At 39.2% G+C, this 27714-nt stretch overlaps 1 protein-coding gene and 1 long non-coding RNA gene across 6 annotated transcripts in view; one reads left to right on the top strand and one right to left on the bottom strand.

Annotated features, from left to right (window-relative positions):
• Nucleotides 1-469: 469 nt before the first annotated feature.
• LOC106022675 lies at nucleotides 470-26543 on the bottom strand. 4 transcript variants are annotated; one of them, XR_005876888.1, is made up of 5 exons: nucleotides 26490-26543; nucleotides 24909-24987; nucleotides 24025-24200; nucleotides 18941-20504; nucleotides 16502-16676 (listed from the first exon to the last, which is right to left on the bottom strand). It is a non-coding gene; the product is annotated as an uncharacterized LOC106022675 (long non-coding RNA). The 4 variants fall into 4 exon arrangements; XR_005876891.1 differs by having other exon boundaries at nucleotides 18941-19057; XR_005876890.1 differs by lacking the exons at nucleotides 16502-16676; nucleotides 18941-20504 and adding an exon at nucleotides 470-528.
• The window catches only part of Mpp1 (membrane palmitoylated protein 1), a 29137-nt gene continuing 10324 nt past the window's right edge, over nucleotides 8902-27714 (top strand). The window contains exons 1-6 of one of the 2 annotated variants that reach the window (XM_013126291.3): nucleotides 8902-9172; nucleotides 12586-12642; nucleotides 17574-17717; nucleotides 18010-18088; nucleotides 19246-19331; nucleotides 21528-21596. In XM_013126291.3, coding sequence (XP_012981745.1) covers nucleotides 9071-9172; nucleotides 12586-12642; nucleotides 17574-17717; nucleotides 18010-18088; nucleotides 19246-19331; nucleotides 21528-21596 — 537 coding nt within the window. In that variant the 5' untranslated portion in view covers nucleotides 8902-9070. The remainder of the gene's footprint in view (nucleotides 9173-12585; nucleotides 12643-17573; nucleotides 17718-18009; nucleotides 18089-19245; nucleotides 19332-21527; nucleotides 21597-27714) is intronic. The other variant, XM_005087521.4, reaches the window with a different exon arrangement.

Below are 27714 nucleotides of genomic sequence, written 5' to 3'. Positions count from 1 at the left end.
CTGGATGAAGGTTCTAGGATGGCATACAAGGTAGTCATCAACCTTACCATCAAGGAGGGGAAATTAATGTAGTCTCTCCACTATTGCTTAGTTTGCCAGTTGGTGTTATCATTGTAGATCTCTGGAGATCTCACAAGTGTCAGCTCTCTCCTCAAGCCTATAATGACTCAATCTATTATGGTATCTCTCATCCTGCTCTCCTCTATTCTTACCTCGACTCAACCTTCCTGCTCCCCCATACCTTCTTCTCACGTCCTCTTATCCCCCTCTCTTTTTCCTGGCTCCCTCTCCCCTCCCCTGATGTTCCCAATCTGCTCAGGAGATCTTGCCTCATTCTACCTCTCTGGGGTATAATGCATCTCCCTTGGGAACCTCCTTGTTTCCCAGACTCACTGGCACTGGGATTGTAGGCTGAGACTCCCCTGATCCATGTCTAAAATCCGTATATGAGTGAGTACATACCATGTGTGTCCTTTTGTGTCTGGGTTACCTCACTCAGGATGGTTTCCTCTAGTGCCATCCATTTGCCTGCAAATTTCAAGATTAAATTGGTAAGTTTTATAAACTTTCCAGGATTGCATTTAATCTATATAACAGATTCAGATCTGACAACTTAAAGAAACTGAGTCTTCTAAATCATGGACACAAATTATGCCTTCATTCATAATTCTTTAATTCTATAGAATTTCATGATTCTCTCCATGAAGAACATGTATGTAGTCCATTAATCCCTAGATATTTGACTGTTTTAGTCATCACAATGAAGAGGTTTTTAATTTTTGAGTTTTGTTTTTGGTGTGTGTGTGTGTGTGTGTGTGTGTGTGTGTGTGTGTGTGTGTGTGTGTACATGCATGTGTATGCATGTGCCCTCAGAGAACAGAAGACAATGTTGGATTCCCTGGGGTTGGAGTTTCAGGCATGTGTGAGCCATACTATGTGGGTATCAAGAACTGAACTCAGGTCCCTTGGAAGAGTAGGAATCATTCTTAAATACTGAGTCATCTCTCTAGCCCAATAAATGGTATTGTTGTGTCTTTGATTGATTTTGTTTTTGTTTTAAGACAGAGCCTCACTATGGCTGTCCTAAAACTTGCTTTGTAGATCAGGCTATCCTATAGCACATAGAGATCTGCCTGTCTCTGCCTCCTGAGTGCTGGGATTAAAGGCATATACCACCATGCCTGGCTGAAATTATATGTATTAAAATTATATTTTGTATGATTTTTGGTATATAGAAACACAAATGATGGGTGCCAGCAGTGTTGAGAGTAGTTTATTAATGTTCATATTTATCTATAGACTTTTGAATGATTTTAGAAAAACTCTCTCTACATAGTTCTAACTGTCATGGGACTTACTTGTAAACCAGATTGGCCTCAAACTCACAGAGATCTGCCTGACATTATCTCCAAAATGCAATGATTAAAGGCATGTACCACAATATCCAGCAAATATTTAATATTTTATACAAATCATAATATTTGTGTAGATGCCTTAATATATCAAATAAGAATTATAATATAAGGGAAGCTGGGTATTGGTTACAGAAACATCTTTTGCTCAGAACAAACAAAAAATGCATTTAACCTTTTACCAGTAGGTATATTTGTTAAGAACTCTAACAAATAGATTTTAAAAATCAAGTTAAATATTTCCCTTGAGATGAAGTTTGCAGCCATGGGGAAGATATCTAGTATGTTAAGAAGGATCCTTGTTGGGCGTTGGTGGCACATGCCTTTAATCCCAGCACTCAGGAGGCAGAGACAGGCGGATCTCTGTGAATTCAAAGCCAGATTGTTCCAGGACAGGCTCCAAAGTAATACAGAGAAACCCTGTCTTGAAAAGCCACAAAAAAGGTTCCCCATACTCTTGCTGATAAATCTGTAGCCTGTACTGTAGCCTGATTCTAGATCAGAGAAAGATGAACTTTCAAGTTGTCTAACCTGCAATCCGCTGAACAAATTCTTCCTAATATATGGTTGCCCTATTTCATTCATTGAGCAGGACTTTTTGGAATTTCTTTATATTCTTACTGTGGTGCCAGCATTTATGTATATCCATTAGCAATTCTCACTGAAAGTTCAATAACTCCGGGTATGGCAGTGACATGCACCTTAAATGCTAGCACTCAGAAAGCAGAGGCAGGCAGAGCTCTGTGAGTTCAAGGCCAGCCTGGTCTACGTAGTAAATTCTAGGACATCCAGGGCTATATAGAGGGATCTAGTCTCAAAAAAAAGTTCAGTAGCCTATGATCCAATGCAGTTAGATTTCGCTGATCACATCCCAATACCGTGCTACATTCAAAGAAGCTTTCCAATTAACTTTGTGATGAAAAAGAGAGAAGAAAATAATCATAAACCTAAAAGGTTGGTAGGACAGAAATGTTCAATGTCAACTTCTTATAAAAGAGGTCAAAGGAGCTTGTTTGTGCCGTTCCAGCAGGTGAGGATTCAAAAAAGTTCTATGTGGAAAGAGCTCTCAGCAGACATCAGCTATGCCAGCACCCTGATCATAGACTTTCTATCTTCCAAAACTGTGAAAAATAATTTTGTCATTTGCAAGCTATTTATTTATAGTATTGTGTTACAACATCCTGAATGGATGGAGACAAGTTATATCATAGTGATTTTTCATTTTAAATGGGTAAGTTTTACAGTATGTAACTATCATCTGTTTTTAAACAAATACTTATTTCATAAACACAATGCATTTTACTTTAAACTGTATTCCACATCATCAGTGTTGTTGAATATCTATTGTGGTTTGAAAAAGAATGGCCCCCATAGGCTCATATACTTGAATGCTTGGTCATCAGGGAATGCCACTACTTGAAAAAATTAGGAAGTGTGGCCTTGTTAGAGTAGGTATGGCCTTGTTGGAGGAATTGTGTCACTGGGGGTGGGCTTTGGGGTTTCAAAAGTCCAAACCAGGTCCAGTGGCTTTCCTTCTTCATGCTGCCTGTGGATCCAGATGGAGAACTCACAGCTATTTCTCCAACACCATATCTGTCTGAGTATTGCCATGCTCCTCACCATGATGAATGACAATGGACTAAATAAACATCTGAACTGTAAAAAAAAAGCTTCAATTAAAAGCTTTCTTTTATACGAGTTGCTTTGGTCACAGTGTCTCTTCACAGCAGTAGAACAGTGACTAAGACAGTATCTTTTCAACAAATTGTATGGATTCACATGTTCTCCGGTCATTAATATTGCTAATTTTTAAAAATTTGGTAATGAATGAAGTACAACAACATTTCATTATAATCTTAATTTGCATTCGATTCATATCTTCATATGTATATTGGCTGTCTTATTCACTGGTCTATTGCTGTGAAGACACACCATAACCAAGGAAACTCATAAAACAAAGCATTTAATTGGGGCCTTGCTTACAATATTGGAGGATAGTCCATTATCATCATGGCAGGGAGCATGGCAGCATGCAGGCAGGTGTTGGAGCAGTAGCTGAGAGCTATATCCTGATCTATACATAGAACTATGAAGACTGGGCCTGGCCTTTGAAACCCAAAAGCCCACTACCAGTGACACACTTCCTCCAATAAAACCACACTGACTCCAGGAAGGCCACATCTCCTAATCCTTCTAATCGTATCAAAAAATTCCACTCCCTGGTGACTAGCCATTCAAATAGCATATGGAGGCCATTGGCTGTGTGTATTTCCTCCTTTGTGAAATGTTTATTCATGTCTTTTTTCCATTTCTTAACTGCACTGTTTTTCTTGTTAATTTGCAGTCCTTTTGTTCCTATTCCTACTAAGGTCCCAGTGACAAACCAAAGTTGTAGTCTGTGGAAGTTCTTCCTGGAAATCCAAGAAGTTTATTGGGCTTACTTACAGAGCATGGGTGAGGGGTCACTGATTAGAGAAAAGTACCCCCACTGGATGATAGCTTTTACATAGTCACACTAATAGGGCTTCATTCTGTTAACCTACCTCAGTTTACATACACAAGTACCTCCCCAAGACCCTGAACAATCAGGACAAAATTACATACAACTGGTTGAGAGAATCGGCTAAAAACTCAAGTGAGAGTTCTATGACCTCCTGTGTGACCTCTTTCTATGAGGGAAGGTTTACAATTAACACACCCAGCTATGAATATCTTTTGCTAGCAGACACAGATAAATTAATGAAGATGGTGGCTGTTTGGCTCAGAGGGTAATGCTGCACAACATCTTTATACATTCATAATAAGAATCCTTTGTTGCGTTTATGTATCAAAAATATTTTCTGCTAATGTACATCAAGTCCCTTTTGTCATTATATTTGTTATATCTATTATTAATTTTTCTCTTGTGTATCTACATGTATGTGAGAGACATATAGGAAAAGAGATATATGCCTCCATGTATAGACAGAAATTGGAGGATGACCTATGTATTCTTCTCTATTACTCTTCACCCTATTTCCTTAAGACAGGGAGCTGGAGCTATTTTGACAACCAACAGATCCTGTTATTTCATCCCATACCTCTGAGGTTATAAGCATGTGTGGCCATGTCCATCTTTTTAAGTGGATGCTGTGAATTCAAATACATGTCCTATGATGAGCATTCTTCCCACCAGCCTGGTCCCAGAGCTTCGTCAGTCCCAAATGAACACGCAGGACGTTAAATTAATTATGAAGCTGTTGGCTGTTTTCTGTGGTTTATTGTTGGCCAGCTCTGACTTAATTATTAACCCATAACTACTAATCTATATGTTTTTACAAGAACTTATCTTACCAAGGACACCAGCCTCACGCATCCTCTTTTCCCAGGATCACATGGTGACTCTCTACTCTTTACTACATTTCCCAGAATCCTCCTTGATTCCTAGTCCCACCTATGTTGCTTCCCTATTGACCAACAGTGCTTTATTTATCAACCAATAAGGCAAACATATACACAGAAGGACTTCCCCCATCAAGGTCCTCCACCATCAATAGGACAAAACAGTGGCCTACAGAATAGGAAAAGATTTTCATCAATTCCACATCCATCAGAGGATTAATACCCAAAATATATAAAGAACTCAAGAAACTAGACATCAACAGACAAATCCAGTTAAAAATGGGGTACAGATCTAAATAGAATTCTCAACAGAGGGATCTCAAATGACTGAGAAACACAATGTTCAACATCCTTAGCCATCAGGGACATTCAAATCAAAACCACTTTGATATTCCATCTTAACACCTGTCAGAATGACTAAGATAAAAAACACAAGTGACAGCTAATGCTGGAGAAGATGTAGAACAAGAATAACTCCTCCACTGCTAGTGGGAGTGCAAACTTGTACAGTCACTATGGAAATCAATATGGTAGTTTATCAGAAAATTGGTAATTGATCAACCTCAAGACCCAGCTGTACCACACTTGGACATATACCCAAAGGATGCTTAGTCATACCACAAGGAGACTTGTTCAACTACTGTTCATAGCAGCTTTAATCATAATAGCCAGAAACTGGAAGCAGCCTAGATGCCCCTCAACCAAAGAATGGTTAATGAAAATGTGGGACATTTACACAATGGAATATTACTCAGCTGTTAAAAAACAAAAATTATGAAATTTGCAGGCAAATGGATGGAACTAGAAAAAAAAAACATCCTGAGTGAGGTAACCCAGACACAGAAAGACAAACACGGTATGTACTCACTCACAAGTGGACATTAGCTGTTAAGTAAAGCCTAATCATTCTACAATCCACAGACTGCAAGAAGCTAAGTAATAAGGAAGACTCAAGGAGAGATGCACGGATCTCCCTAGGAAGGGAAAATGGAACATATTTTGAGGGTAGACTGGGAGCAGGTGGGGATGATAACAGGATGGATAAAGTGATACGGAAGTGATGGATGGGGACAGTACTGGAAAAGACAACTGGAATTAGAGGGGCACTTGGGGAGCCATGAAGAAACCTAGTGCAGTGGAAACTCCCTAGAATTTACAAGAGTGACCCTATTGAAGTCCCCTAATAATGGGGGATACAGAGTCCTATAGCCGGAGTTTCTGTCCCACCTGGTCTGGCAGCTGTTCGGTCCCAAATAAACACAAAGAGGCTTATATTAATTATAAACTACTGGCCAATATCTCAGGCTTCTTATTGGCTAGCTCTGTCTTAATTATTAAACCATTTCTATCAATCTGTGTATCTCCAGACTGTCTTGACTTACCAGTGATGCCCAGCCCTCCTGATTCCTTCGAAGCTACATGGCATCTCTCTCTGGTGATTTCTCTCTGCCCTTCCTCTTCCCAGAATTCTCCTAGTCTGGTAGCCTCGCCCATACTTCCTACCTGGCTACTGGCTGATCATCATTTATTTACCAACCAATAAGATAAACATATTCACAGCATACAGAAGGACATCCCTCATCAGAGCCCAAACTAGCCATCTTCTATAACCAGGCAAGGCTCCCAGCAGTGGGAGTGGGATATCAATTGAGCACAAACCAGCAACCTACAATCTGTCCTGCCTGCAAGATGTGCTGAGGTAATGGTGGTACAGAACTTGTGGGAGTGGCTAACCAATGACTGGTCCAACTTGAGGCCCACCCACGCCATGAGAGGGAACCCATGTATGACACTGTGGATGGCTAGGAACCAGAGGCTGGTTATCCCAGAGACCTAGAATAGAACTAATTATCATTGACATTTTTTAAAAAGTCAATGAAATGATTCCTAATGATATTCTTCTATACCCATAGATCAGTGTGTAGCATAATCATCCTCAAAGAGGTATCATTTAGCAGTTTATAGGAACAGATGCAGAGACCCACACAAAACACTATGTAGAGCCAGTGGAATCCTGTGGGAGAGTGTGAAGAAGGATTGTAAGAGCCAGAGGTATCAAGTACATCACAAGAGCACAGTCCACAGAATAAACTAAAGCAGGGCTCATAGGGGCTCACAGAGACTGGAGTGACAATCACAGACTCTGTATGGGTCTTAGCTAGGTCCGCAGAGGTTGTGTAGCTTGGTCTTCTTGTGGGATTCCTAACAGTTTGAGTAGGGCTGTCTCTGACTCGTTTTCCTGCTCTTGGAACCCATTTTCTCCTGATAGGTTGCCTCGTCCAGCTTTGATTTGAGGGTATATGACTAATATTATTATAACTTGTTAGGCCATGTTTGGTGAATATCCCTGGGAGACCTGCCTTTAAAAAAAAGAGAGAAACAGTGAAGGAATGAATCAGAGGGATAGAGGAGGTGAGGTGGGGACTGGGAGTAGTAGACAGACAGAAAACTGCAGTCAGTGTATAATATATGAGAGAAGAATTAAAAATTTGTTAAAAACCAAAATAGAAACTAAGGAAACAAAACAAAACAAAACCCTCAGGTCCTGGTGCTTGAACAGTAAGTAGTCTTAGCCAGTAGGTCATCTTCCCATTCCCATATACTTTGGGGCTTGTTTCTGTTTTAAGAAGTGTCTAATGCAGCACAAGTTGCTCTCAATTCACCTTTTAGCAGAAGCTGGATTTAAACTCAAGATCTTCCTGTATTTACCACTTAAGTACTAAGATTACAGGTATGTGCCACTATGCCTGGTTTTCTTTTTTTAAGTTCTTCTTTTTCCTTATTTCTTTATTATTTATTTTTGGAGACAAGGTTTCCTTATTTATTTATTATTTATTTTTGGAGACAAGGCTGCCTTCAAAGTCCTTTTGTGACAGAGGATGACTTTGAATTTCTGATCCTCTTACCTCCACCTCTCAAATGCTACAATTACAGACATGCACCATCATGAATAGTGTATGTATGTTTTGTGTTTTGGTTTGGTTTGGTTTTGGCATGCTAGCTAGGCAGTCCACCAACTGAGATTCATCCCTGTGTGCATATCACATAAAGTAAGGCTCCAACTTCCTCTTTTCCAGTTCCAGCTTCAGTTAACCAAAGGCCCTCTTTACTTATCTAGCTACTTTTTATTGTTTAGCACCCTTGTATATGTGCACAGGTATGTTACAGGATTGTCGGTTCTGTAACATTGTTCAATGTATCCCCTTTCTCTGAACCAACCTCGCCTCCTTCTTTCTTCTCTTCTCTTCTGTTCTCTTTTCTCTTTACACCTAAAAGTAGTTCCTTTAGGGATAGGAGTAGGCTATAAGTTATCAATAATGTGAACTCAGGGTTTTAGGACAGGGTTCCCAAGGAGCCTTTAGGCCCAGTAAACATTCATTTTGCTCAGAAAGCCTTTCATTCGTCTCCAGGACATTGAATGTTTAGGGATTTTACTCTGATTCTTAAACGTTATTTGTTCTATTTCCTTTCACTGATTCTAGAAATTGTGTGGCACAAACAGCGGGATAGCTGGCCTAAAGTAACTAAAACCAGTTTGCTCTTGAGGGAAATCTCGTCTTTCATCACTGAACAGCATACACCAGTGTAAATGATGGTACCAGCAGCACGGGAATCCAAAGCTATTTTCACAAGTCTAAACCTGGAAAGGTGTATTGGCCTTGTGACCACGCTGATTTTAAGAACCTTGAATCTCGTCAATCCCCCTACATACTGGGGAGCTGACTGATGCCTGATGGTCTGAGCTATCTGGGTGTAAAATCCACTCCTAGATTGCCTCAGCTAGGAACCAGGGGGTTGCCGATTGCAACTCGTGGGTAGTAAAGGGGCAGCAGATGCAGTAGCTGAACGTTTGGGGATCCTCTCTGGTAGTTCATAAGCCGCGCGGGTAAAAGCGTGATGGAAATCCCGGTCTCAGAATTCCATCTTTCAGGGATACAGGCCGCGCATCTCCGTCAGGGTCCGCAGAGGCGTGGCAAGAGCGGAGCTTCCAAGCAGCCCTAAGCTACACCTTCTCCAATCGCTAAGCACGAGAAAGGCCAAGGCGTGGGTGGGCCTAGAGGCGGGCCAGGGCGGGGAAGTAGGCGGAGCGTGGGTACGACTCCACCCGGCCCTCCTGGCTCTGAGCCTGCAGGATTGTGACGGGCGCAGCTCTAGTTCCCTTCCTCCTCTGCCTCCTTCGCCTCCTCCGCCACCTCTTCTCCCACGCCTTCGAGCAGGCCGCGGTTACCGGGGTAAGCGCTGCGGCTCCAGCGTCTCGGTATTCCTGCTCCTACAAGATGACGCTCAAGTCCAGCGAAGGCGAGGGTGGGAACAGCATGCGCACCGCGCTCTCGGACCTCTACCTGGAACACTTGCTACAGAAGCGCAACCGACCTGAGGTTAGCGGGACCCCTGGTGTCCTTGGGGTTTGGGTTGGGTCTTGGCTCCAGGCCTTTCCATCTACTCCTGAATTTGTCCTATCTGTGGCCTTGTTCCCAGGCGGTCTGACCCCGGACGGCCTGATCTTGAGTGCCCTATCCCCAGGGTGGAGGCCTTAGTTTTGGGCCGGGTTCATGCTGAGATCTGGGTGTGGTGGATAGTTGCCTGGGGCAACCCTTCTAGGTGCAAATCCCAAAAGGCCGGCCAGGACCAAATGCTTACTGAGGTCAAAGAAAACTTGCTCATGGATGGAACTCGAGTAACAGAAAGATTTTAAGAAGAAAAAATAAAAAAATTTAAGGAACACATCCAAGAGAAGATCTGCCTAGTTGTTGAGCATTTGTGTTCAGTTTCACAGACATTATGAAAGCCAACTTCGTGCTCTTAAAAAGCTCAGTGACCCCCTGCATATCATTTCAGCAGGTCCTCTTGTGCTACGTTGTAAATTAGGGTAGCCTTCATATTCCAGTGCTAAACAGTAGATACCATTAGCTATTATCTCCGGTGTCAGAGAGGCCCCCAGAGAGATTATGATTATATTTCATGTAGCATGTCATCCCCAAATTCAGTAGATTATAATGCTGAACCACCTACTTATCGTGCTTCCTCCACTCTCTAGTCCCTTTTGGGAGATTTATGTTTGTGATACAGCAAAGGTGACTTTGTAACAAGCAGGTACAGCTATTAAACAACATACATTACCTAAAATGTTCAAAGATAATACTAGGTGAAACTTAGAAAAATAAATCCAAAAAGCCTTGCAGGAATGGTACCTTGAGAAAAAAAAAACCTGTTATGTGTTTTGATCACTTTTTTATTAGATGAAGGGGAAAAAAGAAAGTGAAGAGTTGGTAAGAAAAAAATCCATGCTATGACCATTGTATTCTGGTTCCCCAATTCTGGAGCTTTGTTTCCTTTTCCTCACCTCTGGTGTCATTTCTCCTCTCCCAGATAGTTTGGAAGTATGGTTAATTTGATCTTGCCTTTATATGCTCGAGACCGACAGTCCTCTTTTACTAACCCTGACAGAGCAATTCATTGCTTAGGTGAAGAACCTATGCACCAATTAAATGTCAGCAAATATTATCTGTCTTGCTGGAAAGTAGGAAGATATTTTGCATTTTGTTTGTTGTTTTGAGACAAGGACTCACACTGTAGTTCAGGCTAGCTTGTAACTCACTATATTTACTAAATTGACTGGTCTTGAACTCCTGTCAATTCTCCTGCCTCAGCCTTCAGAGTGGTGTGCCAACAAGCCAGACTTCAGTACATTTTTATTGTCACAACTATATGGATTTAGTTTTTTATAGCAAGGAATTATCAGGCCCCCAAATATCATGACTGCTGAAGGAAATATCTGTCCCTTATGTTCTAGTTCAGGGTCTTATTTAAGGTGAGCAAATAAAGAGCAAAGAGCAGAACTTATGTGGTAAAACTCTAATCTACTTAGGCCTCTGTGACCACAATAAAACCAGATTGCTATCTGTAAAGTATCTAAGTCTTCCCAGTTTTGAAAATAAAGTCATAAATATCCTGGAAGTGAAGGACAGGGAAGGATGAAAAGTAACAGACCATACTAGGTATTGAGAAAGCTGGGGCAAAGACTAAATACTTTGAAAATGACATTTTATTTTCTAGTGTACATTTGAAAACACAGACCTTGAATGGAAATATCCCCTTCTAAAATGAGACCACCAGACCCAAAAAGGAGCTCTTTCTTTGGTAGAATGATAATTGGAAGCAGACTCACTGACCATGTTTCCTACTGACTTAGTAAAGACTTGCTTTCTGCTATTGTACATGGAATGTATGGCATGGAACTTTGGTGTCTTCTTCATAGGCTGTTCTATTTTGCCTGGAGTCCTGTTTGTCCCTTATATCCTGGATTCTACAAAATGCAGGTTTCAGCAATGCTGGACATTCTGCAGTGCTTCACAGCCCCCTCCCTACACCTCCTTCAGAGGAAACATCTGCAGCACAGTTCAAAGGGCAGAGACAGTTTCTCAAAGGAAGTTGAAATTTAAAAAAAAAGATAAAAATAGCTTGGCAGGGGTGGAGGCAGGGGTGGTGGGGGTGAGTAGAGCAGGGACAACTGTAGTTGACTTTCTCATTTAAAACTAATTGGCTTCAGAACGAGTGACAGTGAACTAGTGAGCATAGGAATGAACAAACATTTGTTCAGCCTACTGTTAGGCTCTCAACCAGCTGCTTCTGCATGGAGAACTTAAAATGCTCAGTCCAAGGAGATGAGTGAAGCTAAATACAGAAGAGCCTGGTAACTCCTTAACACTACCTGCCAGCCTTGTGTAGTCCCCTGGTTGGGACTGCCTGATGTCCACAAGTACCCAATCTTCACCTGGACATAACCTGTTTCACTTTGTGAGGGGAAATAAAACAACAACAAAAAACTAGAGAAGCCATGAAACCAACAATTCCCCAGTGAACTATAGAGATTAGAACTATTTAACCATAAATGATAAGAACTGGAGACAGAGGAAGGCCCAAGAATGAGGATTTTCTGGCAGGTATTGTCTTAAAAATCATACATTAACTAGAGCTTTGTTTCTCAGGCACTAAATGCATATATAAATCCAAAGGCCAGGTGTTTAAAGTTCCTTGGCTGATTTGCTTTATCTGCCCAGTGCACTCTGGACACATACACAGGCTTCTTCCACTAAAATAGAACAGGAAGTGCAAGCAGCATTCCACCTAGAACACCAGACTGTGTTTCCAAAAACGTGGCTCTTAGTTCCTGTGTTTCCAAAAACGTGGCTCTTAGTTCCTGCATAGCCATTAGACAAGTGTTGAGATTGTGTATGAAACATCATTTATTAAATTAAACCATTTATTCTTGTTTTTTATTATTTGTTGGTTTTTTTTAAAATATTGTCTTACTATGTAGCCTTAGTTGGCCTGGAACTCACTATGTAGACCTGGATGGCCCCAAACTCAAAAGAAACCTGCCTGACTCTGCCTCCAGGTGCTGGCATTAAAAGCATACTTTTAATCCTACCATGCTTGGTAGTTTTTGTCCTTGGTTCTGTTTTATTTTTTAAATATAGTCTCACTGTATAGTCTAGGCAGACTTCAAACTCTTGGCAGCCTTCCTTATCTCAGCCTCCTGAGAATTGAGATTACAAACCTGTACCACCAGGCCTAGCTGATTAAAATTATATTCTTGTCTCTACTTCTTGATCAATATTTGAAGGCAAAAACAATGTTTAGAAACCATTTGCAGTAAAACAATTCACAAGTCTTATACTCGAGGAGTTAGTTAAAATAGAAGCAGAGAATTCAAAGTTCAAGAAGACAACACAATACTAGGTCTTGTTTTTGTAGCCCATGATTGTTGAAAGCTCACTTTGTATTCCAGGTTGCCCTCAGACTTATCTATCTTCCTGCCCCAGCCTCCCATGTGCTAGGATTACAGGTATGTGCTATCATACCTAGTTTATAAATAAGACTTTATTGAAACTATATAATAAAAATTTGAAAATGGTTAGACTGATATTTCTTACTTTTTTGTCTTTCAAAATTAGTTTTGCTATTCATAAATAGGTCTATGCCCTTCCATCATGCTTACAATTTTTAAAAGTCCAAATTGCCTAGAGGTTCTTTGACTGTAACTTCAACAGACCAGGTGAGTGAAACCACTTATTTATAAGAAAAATAATACTCCAGGTATAGGATTATTGACCCCTGATACCAACCTCTGTTTCTAGGCAGAAGTGGAGAACAAGATATCTGGGTTATCTGAACTGAATTTCCTGGTTTTTTAAATTAAATAAGTCAAAGATATGTAGTTACAATAAAGAAATTTATATCTGGAAGATGATGGCTCACACCTTTAATCTCAGCACTTGAGAGGCAGAGGCAGGTGGATCCCTGTGAGTTCAAGGCCAGCCTGGTCTACAGAGCAGGTCCAGGACAGCCAGGGATGTTACACAGAGAAACCCTGTCTCTAAAACAAACAAACAAAAAAGAAAATTATACATTTTTGGTTAGCTGTCCAAGCAGTGCAGATACTACCTTTGATGCTCCCCTTTCTAAGGGGACAAGATTAGGTACTCTTCTCCATTTTTTAAAACTTCTCAGTTTCTATTACATATATATCTTAATTTGGCACATTGCTTGTATTTACAATATGTTCTTTTATAACTGTTTCAAGCTTTGTCTGTGGGTGGATTCTAAAATGTGAAAGTCCATAAGCGGTTTTTACCTTCTTGTAGTTGGTTGCTGAACTAATTTTCCAAATCCCTGATACTGTTTAAGATAGCAAGATGTCCAACCAAATTCTTACTTTTCCAGCATTTTTTGCAGCTTAAGATGGTTTTATGGTTGTGTTCTGCAATTTCCTTCTCCTCTATCTTGTAGCCAACCAATTTCCCCCTTCCTAGAAACAAATACTGTTCCTTCCAGAGATTATTTGTATGTTTCTAAGTAAATGTGAATACATTAATTTTCCACTGTGGTGAAGGTAGCATAATTGTCTCCAATTTTTTTTTATTTTCCATATAAACAGATAATTTCAAAATTATCTCAGAGCCTTCTTGTCATGGCTATATGGTTTCTTTCCACACAGTGACTATAGTGTCACTGAATTTTTTTGTTGTAGAGTATCTGGGATTTGTGTGAAGTTCTGTGTTGCCATGTGATTTTCAAATTACAACCTTTTCAACAATGTTACAACATAAATGCCATATGACAGTGTCATGTGAATTTTGGACATTTTAGCTGCAATACAAGGCAGTTTCTCTTTCTCAACACTTCCCTCATCTGAGATTACCCAGTAAATAACACTACTTCAGTTCTCATTGTCCTTTCAGTTAGAAAGAAAGCAGTAAGTTAAGATGAATTAGTTTTTGAAGAGCACACCTATGTTATAAGACATAACTTCTATACTTAAGTTTCTAGGCAAGACCTCCTTGTCTCTCATCTTTCCACCCTTTTCCTTTTCCTTTTGTGCCCATGGGCAAGCCACTGAACTCATCCCAGAAGTATATACATTCCCACACAAGACTTCAAAAAAAGAATGGCAAGATATACTTTTCACAGCTCTGCTTATTGAGAAGACCTTCCACATCTCCCCAGTGTCCTTGAGGGCTACCACTGAGTGTGGCTCTCCATTTTCAGCTTGTACCACTGGTTCATCCTCCTCTGACTTGCTATGTTGGTTTTTATTTAATATTTTATGCACAAACATTTGTAGGATAAGAAAGGCAAGATGCTTCAAATTACTCTTAAATAATTGAAACTTTAAATTTTCTGACATTAAAAAACAATGCTACAGCTGAGCGGTGGTGGCACATGCCTTTAATCCCAGCCCTTGGGAGACAGAGGCAGGTGGAGTTGGAGACCAGCCTGGTCTACAAGAGCTAGTCCCAGGACAACCTCCAAAGCAACAGAGAAACCCTGTTTCGAAGCCAACCCCCACCAAAAAAAAAAAAAAAACAATGCTACATGACCTATACAAATTTGAGCCCATCAGCATTTCTTTATGGATATATTAAACCCTCCCTGTGGGTCTATTGGCAGTTAATGATTGCTGAATAGATGGTGTAGTCAATTATAAGTTGCCCTTGCTCCAATTAATGGCCTCTCTTCTGTGTTTGTGCAAGTAACTGTAATGAAGCTCAGTGGAGAGGTACCCCAATATTATTTTCTCAGTTTATGTGCCTACCTGCAGGTACAAGAGTTCTAGTTCCAGACCTAATGACTTGCTCTTTTACTTTTTTAAGCTCAGTCTCTCTGTCTGTGTTGAATGTATACATGCATACAGTTATGTGCAACCATGCACTACCACAGGGGCCAAGTGTCCTGTTATATCACTTTTTATCTTACTTTCTTGAGACAGGGTCTTTAACTGAACCTAGAGCTATACTGGTGGCAAGTAAGCCTACTGGTCCTCTTGCCTTTACCCCAGACAGTGCTGGGATTATAGATGACCATGCTTTTTATGTGGATGTTGAGAATTTAAACTCAGGTATTCATGCTTGGACAGTAAACACTTTACCTACTGAGCCATCTCCCCAGCTCCCTTTTCACTCTCACACTCTTTTAAAATAATTATTTATAGTTTATGAGTGTTTTTACCTGTGCATAAGTATGTGCCCTTTGTGCCTGATGCCCATAGAGGCCAGAAGAGGGCATCAAATGCTCTAGAACTGGAGTTACAGGTGGTTGTGAGCCACTATGTGGGTGATGGGAACCAAACCCAGGTCCTCTGCAAGAGCAACAAGTTTTTTTTTTAACCACTGAGAAATCTCTCCAGTCCCCCTTTTACTCTCTTAATGCAATTCTTCACCAATATTATTTGGAAAATTCAAACTTACTAAAAAGATGAAAAAAGTTCTCATTCTGACTTCTATAATTGACATACTGCTTTACTTGCCTTAAACACATATATCTACCTGAAACCATTCCATCTGTCCACTTTTTTGCATTTGGAAGCAAGGTGCGGATGTCAGAGTACTTTACCCCAAAAAGCTTCAATGTGTATATCACTGCATAGAACTCAGTATTTGTTTATGGTTACTTATTTTGGTTTTTTAAGAAATGGTTTCTCTGTATAACAGCCCTGGCTGTCCTAGAACTCTCTTTGTAGACCAGACTGGACTTGAACTCACAGAGATCCACCTGCCTCTGCTTCCCAAGTGCTGTGATTAAAGGTGTGCAGCACTACTGCCCCGCTTGATTATGGTTACTTTTTAAGGTAAATTTTAAATACAGTAAAATAAAAAAATCTTGAATGTGCTATTTTATACTATATCATGGGATAGAATATTACTAACATTCCAATTTCTCTCATGCCAGTCCTTTCCCCTCAAGACAGCTACTGTTTTAGTTATTTACAACAGTTTTGTTTGTTCTAAAATCTTTAATAAATTTTATCATGTTGTACATATTTTAATAGGACTTCCTTTATTCAACAGGTTTCTGAGTTCATCCTTTTTATTTTATAGTTTGAGCTCTTGTATACATGGACAACTGGCTTGTGTATTTTCCTGTGTGAACATTTGTGTTATTTCCTTTTGGGTGGACTTGGGAAAACAAACATGCTATGTACATCTGCATAAGTTTCTATGCGGACAGATGTTTTTTTGTTTGTTTGTTTTGTTTTGTTTTTATCTTGGATGAACCCCTAAGAGTAGGATTGTTGAACCATAGAATAACTGGGTGTTTATGTTTGCCTTTTGCAGTTTCTGTACTATTTTATATTTTAACAGACAGTTCTAAGCTGCCATGAGGGTATTGAGATTTGAACTCAAGTTCTCACAAAGAGCAGCTGATACTCTTTATTTTTTTATTACTTTCTTTATATACAAAAACAAAGGCCCAAAATACGGTTTGTTGAAGTAGCTATCAACAGGATATCAGCTGATCTCAGGTTTGCTTTGGTCAACACAGCATGGGAACAGCAGCCGGCCCCTTCCTTACAGCACAGAAACACACTGACAGGACTGCCTCCAATACAGAACAAAGAGCTCTCAGGGAAAATCAATTTTAAACCAAAACATTTTGCCAATAAATAAGAAAATTTGAAAGGTAGCATCCCCACCCGACAATCTTGGGCATAACATGTACACCAATTCTAAAAATAAAAATTTTCTCACAATAGTAGTAACAGGTGATAATGCAGCAAGCCATGTAATGAAATCATTTTAATTTTATTTTTTAAAAGAAAATCTTAAGAACCAAACATAAACTTTAAAGTTGGCACTTTCTACAACTGTACATATCCTACAATCATCTAGTACTCCCTCATAGAACATAATTCAAACTCTGCTGGTGTTTCAATACACTCCTAAGGAAATAGATAAAAGCACATTTACTATGCCGGATCTGAAACAAAGTTCATAATTCTGATTTATGGCTACGAAAAGGCAGTCAGCTTCTACTGAAAACTGCAGCCAGTAATAAAACACACTTGGAAAACAAACATTTGGTCTGACGATCTTCAATACTGGTTAAGACAGTCTGATGTTTGTTGCCAATGAAAGGTGCTTTAATCCAATGTGCAAAAAATAAAAATAAAAAAGTGCAGCTGTCCTTTTCCTTGAAACACATAGGACCAACACATCTATTTACACATTTGAAAGATTTTAAATTTATTTCCAGCTGTTACTCTTAACCACTGAGCTTTCTAGTTCCTCAGAATATTTTTAATAAAAATCATTCCTTTATCTGCAATGACCTGATGAAATGTGTTACAAATAGTTTCACATGGATTCAAATGAGAGTAGATGTCAGCCTTTATGAAATAATTGTTTTTTTAAAGCCTTTTAGATTCTAACTATAGAAACGGACTAACCATGGGCCTTTGCTGTTTATTTTATACACTAATCTGTTTTCATTTGACAGACTACATTGAACCAGTTGAATGTTGCCACTGAAGACATGTATACCAATGGGTCTACTGCTCCAGGTAGCCCTGCCCATACTAAAGGGCAAGAGGCAAGGAAAGTGCGTCTCATACAGTTTGAGAAGATCACAGAGGAGCCCATGGTAATCTCTTGTCCTATTGTCATGTATCATTTACATTCTACTAGTAAAGTCATTGGGCCTTAAAACTGCCAAAGGTTACTTATGGAATTGTACAGACTGCCAGATTCTCTCTTGTGTTTCTTTGTCCCCATCTCAAGCTTCTTTCAAAGCAAGCTTCCTGCCTTTTCTACTTGAGAGCTGCCCCTGATATAAATTGAAATGGCTTTCCCTGCAATTCTTCCTTAAGATGCTTTAAAGATATCCTCAGAGAGGGCTTAAAACAAAACTTACTGTTCTGTTGCCTTTATTCCAGGGAATTACTTTGAAGCTCAATGAAAAACAGTCATGTACTGTGGCCAGAATTCTCCATGGTGGCATGATTCATAGACAAGGTACTCTGGCAGGGAGGAGGGTCCTAAGTCTACTTTTTCCTGTGATTAATTATTTACTCTCTGTTCAGTGGTGTGGGACATTAAGTTTATAGACCTCAAAACTGATAGCATTTTCATGAGACTACTAAGAGATTCTTTGACTTAATAACTGACTCTTTAAGGTGTCCATTGTGTGTGTCTAAGGTGGTGGTGGTGTCATACACCTTTAATCCCAGCACTCAGGAGGCAGAGGCAGGCTTGTCTCTGAGTTCAAGACCAGCTTGGTCTACAAAGCAAGTTCCAGGACAGCCAGTACTACACAAAGAAAAAAAACCTGAGTCTTTAGAAACTTTATGGTGAGATCTTAGTGTGAACTAATTCAGTACCACCATATTTCCCTCTGAACCTTTTTTTTCTTTTGGTTTTTCAAGACAGGGTCTTATTATGTAGCCCTGGCTGTCCTGGAACTCACTCTGTAGACCAGGCTGGCCTCAAACTCAGTAATCCACCTGCCTCTGCCTCCCAAATGCTAGGATTAAAGGTGTGCACAACCACTGCCCAGCCCTCTACACCTTTTTTTGATTTTTTGAGACAGGGTTTCTCTGTATAATAGCCCTAGCTGTCCTGAAACTCTCTGTAGACCAGGCTGGCCTCGAACTCACAGAGATCCACCTGTCTCTGCCTCCTGAGTGCTGGGATTAAAGGCATGTGGCACCACCAGGCTTTTTTGGGGGGGTTACTATGTTTTTTTAATCCAAGGTAACATGACATGAATTTGATAACCAACCATCATATAGGATTTTAATCTTGACTAACCATTTAAGAACTCATTGGAGGTTTAGTTTAACAATAACAAAGAAACATTGAACTCACTGGATAATTGTCTCCTGGGTTGGCAGCTGTTCTAATTCCAGGAATTCAAGGATGAGATGCTTTTATGAAGCTCTTGGATGACTGATATCAAGAAGAATGTGGCAGTATTGAACTGTCCTAGATGGATCCAGAACCATATTTTTTAATCTCTCTTAGTTAAATATTTCTAATAACTGAGTTTATTTTATAAAATGCCCTAGATTGTGGTTTATTTTGTGTGGTATTCTTGAGCTACACTGACAGCTCTTGTTTGAATTTTTATTCTTTTGTGCATTGATGTTTTTTGTTTGTTTGTTTAATGGCAGGCTCCCTTCACGTGGGGGATGAGATTCTAGAAATCAATGGCACAAATGTAACCAATCACTCAGTAGACCAGCTTCAGAAGGCAATGGTGGGTATTTTTTGTACTAGATAATGATTGTCTTCTATGTTCATGAAGGGTTAATAAGCACTGGTGTCACTATATTTCTCTGCAAAGGCATGGTTACCTTATTGAAAGGACTGTTATCACTTCTGATCTTCCAATATTCTGTCCAAAAAGTGATATTTCTCTGCTTTAATTTAGTAAGCCTGCAAAACAAGGCCAATAACTGAGAGCATCAATCTCATAAAATGACAAGAATATTGTGCTGGGCATCTAGAGATTGTGGTGTGTATTGATATTTCTGGATCCCTACTTTACTTTAGTCTTGCTCAATGACTTTGAGCAAGTTGATTGGCTTCATTCAGTCTGTATTTTCAGAATCTATTATGTGCAGCATTGTGGTTAATGTTTGTGATGCCTCACCTGTTTGCCCTTCCTGACTCTTTGCCATCTTTCTTGACTCTGTCTTGTGCCTCGATGGGCTGATTTTAATGTCTTTATCAGTTGGACCTCAGTGGTTTCAGCAAGCAGTTAGAAAAGACATTTATGTTCCTATTCTTACTCGCCAAACCTGCTTCTGTAGATACCACTTTCACACAGATGTGGGCATCATCAAAATATACAGCAAGAGAGAGAGTTCTTCCTAAGGATATGCACACCTATGTGAATACATTCTTCATGAAACTCTTCAAGCTCCCTTTTTGAATGTGCTACCTAATTATTACTGGATTTACCAGTATTATCATAGTTAATACCAAGAGTGATGTCAGAAAATTGGCCCTTTAAGTGGGCCTCTGACATTGGGCTGCTTGTAAATGAGCATATGCTTAGAAGACAGTATACTACAAAAGAGCTAATCATTCTAGAGAAATCTAATTTTTATTAGAAAAATATAACCTATGAAATCAGGCAAAAGAAACAAAAAACTGCTGACCAACAATTTTTTGAAAATATGCTTAATTACTACTGCACAATTTATCCTAGTCAGGCTATGGAATCAGTGGTCCAATGCATTAGAAATATATGGTATATACATGCTATGGAATACTGTTCTGTCTTATACAAGAAGGAATTTTCCATTATTTGTTACAACATGGGTATACCAAGAGAACATTATAATTATATAAATAAGTCAGACACAGAAAGAGACATCACATAAACTAATATATATGTGGAATCCAGAAAGGCAACCTGTATGGGCTGGGGATGGTAGGGATCATAGAGAGATGTTGGTCAGAGGCTATAAAATTCCACATAAATAAGATGAATAAATTTTAAAACTCTGTGGTATAGCATGGTTACTACAGTAACGGTGAATTATATTCTTTTTTTTAATTCTTTTTTTTTAATTTAGATAAGAAACAAGGTTGCTTCACAAGTCAGTTCCAGGTCCCTCTCCCTTTCCCTCCCCTCCTCCCGTGCCCTCCCCCCATCCCCCCCCCGTTATCCCCTCATTCCCCCAGGGAGGGTGAGGCCCTCCATGGGGGTGTCCATAGTCTGTCATTTCATATAGGGCAGGGCCTAGACCCTTCCCCAAGAGTTCAGGGTGAGAGTGCACCTCACATTGTTCTATGGGAGTCCAAAGTCCGTGTGTATACTTGGGATGGGTACTGATCTGCTGCCCAAGGCTCAATAGATTACCTAGGCCTCCTCACTGACACCCAGATTCAGGGGGTCTTGATCAGTCCCATGCTGGATTCCCAGGCTGATGCCTGGGGTGAATTATATTCTTAAAAATACTGAGAGTAGATATAAAGTGTTCTTGCAACAAAAATAAGTAGTGAGGTAATACATATGTTAACGGTTTGGCCATTATACAATAAATACATAATTTGAAAACATTTGTGTATGATAATTATGTGTATTTTTATTGTTCAAATTGCAAGAAAAAGAGAGGATGATCACCTGTAGTTATGGTGACAAAATTTCAAAATAAATCATTGAGCTGGGTGCAATAGCTTATGCCTGTAATAACAGCTCTTAAGAGGCCAAGGCAGGCCAGGCAGTGGTGGTGCACGCCTTTAATCCCAGCACTTGGGAAGCAGAGACAGGTGGATCTATGTGAGTTCGAGGCCAGCCTGGTCTACAAGAGGTAGTTCCAGGACAGCCTCCAAAGCTACACAGAGAAACCCTGTCTCAGAAAAAAAAAAAGAAAAAGAAAACCCTGATTTTATAGAATCAAGTTAGTTTTCTTTACAGTCTCATTTTTTCTTTTTTTAATAGAAGGAAACCAAAGGAATGATCTCATTAAAAGTAATTCCTAATCAGCAGAGTCGTCTTCCTGCACTACAGGTATGTAATGTCATTTTCTCTGTTATGTTGTTTTGTGTTCTTTGAGATTTTATTAAAAGTGACACAATTCTATAATGTTAACTTCTGAGTTTCTCACAGGTGTTTAGCTACTTGGTATAAGATCCTATTATCTACTCTCTCAACTAAAAAAAAGAGCCCATCTCCTTGTCTTTTCTCTCTTGTTTCTGTGTGCTTGTTCATGTGTGTTCAGTGCACATGTGTAGAGAGCACACATGTGAGTGTTAATCCTCGGATGTCATTCATCTTTGTGTGTGTGTAGGAGGTGTTCTCAGAAGTGTGTATGTGTGTGAGTGTGGAGGCCAGAGGTTGATATTAAATGTCCTTTCTCTATCTCACTTCATCTTCATTCTTTTTTGAGGCAGTGTTTCTCAGGGAACCCAAAATCACTGATTTGGCTAGAATGGTTGGCCAATGATCTTCAGGGATTCACTTGTCTCTTCTTCCTAACCCTCTTCCCCTAGCACTGGAATTACAGGGAACAAATCATGTGCCTAGTTTTTTTGAGTAAATTCTGGGGGTATGAACTCAGGTTCTCATGATTGTCTGGTAGGTAGTTTATCAACTGAAATATCTCACCAGTCTCCATTTTTTTTTTAGACAAAGTTCCGCCCCAACCCACCCTAGTCTGATTCTCATCAATTAGGTTAGGTTAGCTGGCTAGTGAGCCTCAGGGACCCTTCTGTTGTCTCTGCCTTCCCAGCTCTGACTTTATAAGCTTATGCCACTAGGCTCAAAGTTTTAATGTGAGTTCTGAGGATCAAAATTCTCAAAACCTTGGAAGACAAGCATTTTACCGAGTCAACTGATTAGTCTCCTCAGTACTTCATTACTTTTTTTTTTAGAAAGAAAACAGTGATGGAGGTGATAGGAACAGGTTATTAGTAGCCAAAGAATAGATGGGACATGACCTTGGAAAATGAATGTGTAAAATTTTTAAAATACCAAACCTCAGGCTGGAGAGATGGCAGAGTACCTGAGTTTGGTTCACAGTACCCACATAAGCTACCTCACAGTGGTCTATAACTCTAGCTCTAGGGGATCTGATCTTCTGGCCTCCACAGGCAACTGAACATACATACACATTAGTAAAAACAGAAATAAAAATAAATATTAAATTATCAAACCTGAAATTTCATATAGATTACCTATAGTATGATAGTATAGTCTTAAACTTTTAAATTAAAAATTTGCTATTTGTGTATATACATATAACAAAGTGAATAGATCACAAGTATAAAACTGGTTTTATATTCATAAACTGAGCATATTTTTATAAACAGTACCCAATTCAAAAGACAGAATATGTTCAGCATCTATGACTGCTCATCACATTTCTTCCAGGCTCACCACAACCCTGACTTGTGTAACATAAAAGAAGAGTTTTGCCTCATTTTTCAATTTATATAAATTGAACTTTATAATAGGAATTCTTTTGAATGTCATTGCTTTTATTCAGTATTATATTTAAATGAGTCATCTGAAGGCATTGGTGTAATGATTTTATTAGACCCAAGATAAACAATAAATGGGTGTTTATTGGGGAATACTACCCAGAATAATATAAAGAACCATGGGGGTGCTTCTCTGCCCTTCCTACTGGATTGGCTGACCCAAGCGAAAGGACAGCACAAACAGAAGCCATGCCTCAGACTTCCCTCTTTCCGCTTCTGTCCACCTGAAGCCATGCCTGAAGAGGTGTGGCCACTATTACAAGTTCACATGCAAGACGCTGCTACAATTCCCCTTTTAGTCTAAATAAGAAGGTTTTTTTTTTTTTTGGTTTTTTGAGACAGGGTTTCTCTGTGGCTTTTGGAGGCTGTCCTGGAACTCGCTTGGTAGTCCAGGCTGGTCTCAAACTCACAGAGATCCGCCTGCCTCTGCCTCCCGAGTGCTGGGATTAAAGGCGTGCGCCACCAACGCCCGGCTTAAATAAGAAGGTTTTAAGCCTGATGTTAAAACTATATACAATGATAACAAATGTCAAGTATATTCCAGGAAAAGGAAAGGTAACAAAATACACTAACTAAAACCTACTACCGGCAAGAGCAACATTAAGCAATAGATATATACTACATGTCCAGTATCAGGGTAAAGACATGACAGAGATTACTGCCATAGCAGTTCTAATCTGGAAAGTCTAAATCTTGTCTATCTGAGATAAGAGAGGATATTACTATGACTGTCTAGTCTTCAACATCATCAAAGACCTGAGAAGGAAAATAACAATACTAGAGTAGACAGAAAGTGCCAGTGTGCGACTTCCTAAAGGTGCAGTGAAGACAGAAACAACAGACTACCTGGACAGCCACCCAAGGTCTCACAGCAATGTCAGGGCAACCAACATTGGCTAAGGCCTAATGTATCAGACAGACCATTTCAGAGCAAGGAAATTGAAAAACTGTCTTACCCTGACTTGGCAAGGTTAAGCATTCTTCTTTAAGTTTATCTCCTGCAGGCCCAGTTAGGACAGCATGTGGTCGAGGTGGGAGTAGTTCTTTGCCCAAGAGGCCAGCAGCCGAGGAGAGAATGAACTCCAGATGGAGTGTCATCAGTGCCCAACAAACTCTCAGGAATAGCTCGGTACTGTCAGGAGCAATTGTGTCTCATGTCAGTGGAATACTAATATTAAAACATCTAAATGCCATATTCTATAGGTCTTTGAAGTGTTTGAAGATCAAATATCTATGTCTGACTAACTTCATAGGTATAAGAAGCATGAGTAACTGTAATTTTCAGAAACATAATTTCTCAATGGCTGAAGCCTTCTAAAATAATTTGGCAAGGACAATGACTTAAAAAATGTAACTATATACATGTGTGTACACACACACACACACACACACACACACACATACATACAGCAGAGGTAGAACTGAAATGACACACATACATACAGCAGAGGTAGAACTGAAATGTCTTGACTAGAGGTAGAACTGTGAAGTGCAACATGATAAAATAGCCTAAATTGTATCGATATACAAAATACATGCATAAAGACATATTTGTGTGCAAAGCATCATAAACAGAAAGAAGACCCTACACAGTCAACATACAAAAATCTAACAAGTTTTCTATAGCTAATAATTGCTAAAATTAGTTCACAAGGATATGTTAATCTACCTATATCCCATCCTAACCATACCCTTCTCATCCATACCGTTAAACTTTTCTAAAAGAGATACCCAAGTCTGGCCATCACCTTCCATACCCAACTATACACACCTTAAAACCAATCATAAGCAGATGATAATTATACCTTTTTAATGACAAGAGAATAAAAAACCAAAATACCCTTAGCAGTAGGGAAAGGGGTCGTTGTTTTTCTTAGTTACTTCCTGCTGAAATGGGCCAACAGTGACTCTATGGGATCCTGTAGGAAAAAAATAAAGCAACAGAAAGTTTAGAGAGGACTAGCTGTAACATTTGTAGCTAGTCTCTGAGTGGCAGGAGATGCTTGACTGAAGTTCTTTTCTGAAACTCTGGCCAGAGTGTTATAAGAAGGTGCATCATCTCAGCTAGCTAGTCTGGATTTGTCTAGCCTAGTCTAGTTTAGGTTAGTCCTAAACCTGTCTGAGTGAGTGGTGTTTACTAGTTCAAAGACATCAAGTGGAATCAATGAAGTGAGGCCCATCTTCTTTGCAGAGATTTCAGTGATTGTTGTTAGGAAATTTTATTGTTCATTGTGAAAGACTTAAACATTAATATCAACACAGAAAGTTTAACTTTTATAGGTATGCATACTAGGAAAGGTAACAATAAAGATGAAAATAAGTATGAGCGAAATTAGGATTTTAGAGAGAGAACAGTGTTTTGATAAATAATAGTCCCTAGATTTTGTTTTCTTCTGTCTTACAGCAATTGGCTTTTTTTGATATGAGACAGAAACTCTGAATTTTACTTTAACAACATGCTTGAATTTAGAGAAGGAAAGCCAAATCCAATTCTAAAGCCAGTATTGGTTTTACATGAATTGGGACTACCAGAGTACTAAGAAGTAAGAAGATAAAGATTTTTATATATAAATATTTTACTAAGAGTAGATATTGGCAAATTCTTTGATTATTCTTTCGGGATAGCTATCCTTTCTTCTTTAGGCATCTACATGCCCAATATATTTTGGTTTCTTGAAGATGAGTGTTTTCTATTTTCCTGTAAAGACAAGGACAGAACACTCCCCCTACCTTTGTGAGGTCTCCATACAACTTGTAGGATATACCTTGGTAGATAACCTATTATTTTTCTCCTGTTCAAATCAGATCTTGATCAACTTTGATGGTATCCAAAACTTTTCTTCTCCCGTAGAAACAAGGTGAAACTCCTACCCCAATGTAACACGTATCCTGGTTTCCATACTGAGGTCAATACATCCTTGAAGTACACCAGCTGATTTAGCTCAAAAGTTTTTTCTATTGTCTGTACCTCTTACTCCTCTTGCATCCTACATGGTGACTAACTGTGCCTCTGTTTCCCAGAATCCTCCACTTCTAGTTCCACCTATCTTGTTTCCCTGTTGGCCAACAGTATTTATCAACCAACAAGACAAATATATACACAGAAGGACTTCCTCTATCACCTCCACTTTTCTGTCTAAATAAAAAGAAAGGTTTTAACTTTAACATAGTTAAATTATATATAACAGAACAGTTATCAAGTAAAAACTATAGTTACAATATTTAGCCCATTAACCTTTAGTAAGATTTAAAGAAAGTATTTTATCATCTATCTTATCTGTGTGAGTCTAAAGTCTTATATATAACTTATCTTTTATCATAACTAAGGAAAACTATAATTATAACTATCTGTCTCCAACTCTATCAAAGACCACAGAAAGATAATATATAAACACTAGGATTGACAGAGACATTTTGCTACCTGGACAGTTACCCGAAGTTCCACTGTAATGTGGGGCATTCATCTTCAGTCCATAGGCCACAGTGTGCCTAAACAGGAGGAGAAATATACATATAACAAAATTGATCTCAAATTTGTATCAATAAATGAAAATCCATTCCAAGACAAAGTATTCTTTTCTATACCATAATCTCCCTTACCTTTAAAAAGAGATTGGTTATGATTATTAACCATTTATAACCAACCTCATTTAAATGAAAATATAAATTTATAGACAATATTTGGGAATTTAGGTATCGTTCATTCCAAACTGCTTCCTGCTGGTTGGGAGCGCTGTCCATACCATAGGGATCAAGACAAAACACAGAAACCTGGCCAGGTCCTTGCTTTTTGTGGTCTGCAAGGCTGCATTATCTCAGCTGTTTTAGATGTTGGATCACCTGGAACACCATGTCAGGGGGTCTTATTTCATCAAACCATAGAAGTCTGGAAGGAATCCATAGCTTTACATTTCATACGGAAACACAAGCAAAAACTCTTCCCAATTAACCTGTCCTTATATTTAAATTTAGAAGTCAAAGCATTTTTAAAATATATAAGTTGGATTAATTTTGCAGCATTTATAATCAAGTGCATTTTAGCAGTTGTTGTTACTTCCTTAGCAATTGAACAACTAAAAGACAACACAATAGTGTACAGTATTCAGACTCTGTGTATTTTCTATCATCATGTGGCTTTTTTATTACTCTATATCTTTTAATTTTACTTTTTACTTTTTTGAGACAGGGTTTCTCTGTGTACTTTGGCTGCCTGTGAACTCCATCTTTACACCAGGCAGGTCTTGAACTCAGAGAAACCACTTGCTGAAATTTAAGGAGTGGGCCACTACATCTGGTTTTTTCACTAGTAAATTGTAACCTTTGTTGTTTTGTTTTGTATTTTTGGTTTTTCAAGACAGGGTTTCTCTGTAGCTTTGGAGCCTTTCCTGGAACTCACTCTGTAGAGCAGGCTGGCCTCAAACTCAGAAAGATCTGCCTGCCTCTGCCTCCAGAGTGCTGGGATTAAAGGCGTGCACCACCACTGTCCAGCAACCTTTGCTTTCTTTAGTTCATCTTTTCAAAGAACTGTTTGTCCCTTTTTGGTTTTCTCAATAGTATATTCTATTTAAATTCTTTCTGCTCCTTATTATTTTTCCTCATTTGTTTGAGCTATATTTATGCTCCTTAATACTATTACCATAGATAAC

The sequence above is a fragment of the Mesocricetus auratus genome, unplaced genomic scaffold (genome assembly GCF_017639785.1).
Source record: "Mesocricetus auratus isolate SY011 unplaced genomic scaffold, BCM_Maur_2.0 Super-Scaffold_100003, whole genome shotgun sequence".
Classification (NCBI taxonomy): Eukaryota; Metazoa; Chordata; class Mammalia; order Rodentia; family Cricetidae; genus Mesocricetus; species Mesocricetus auratus.
Note: the sequence above shows the minus strand (reverse complement) of the source record. Positions and strands in the feature narration are given on the sequence as shown.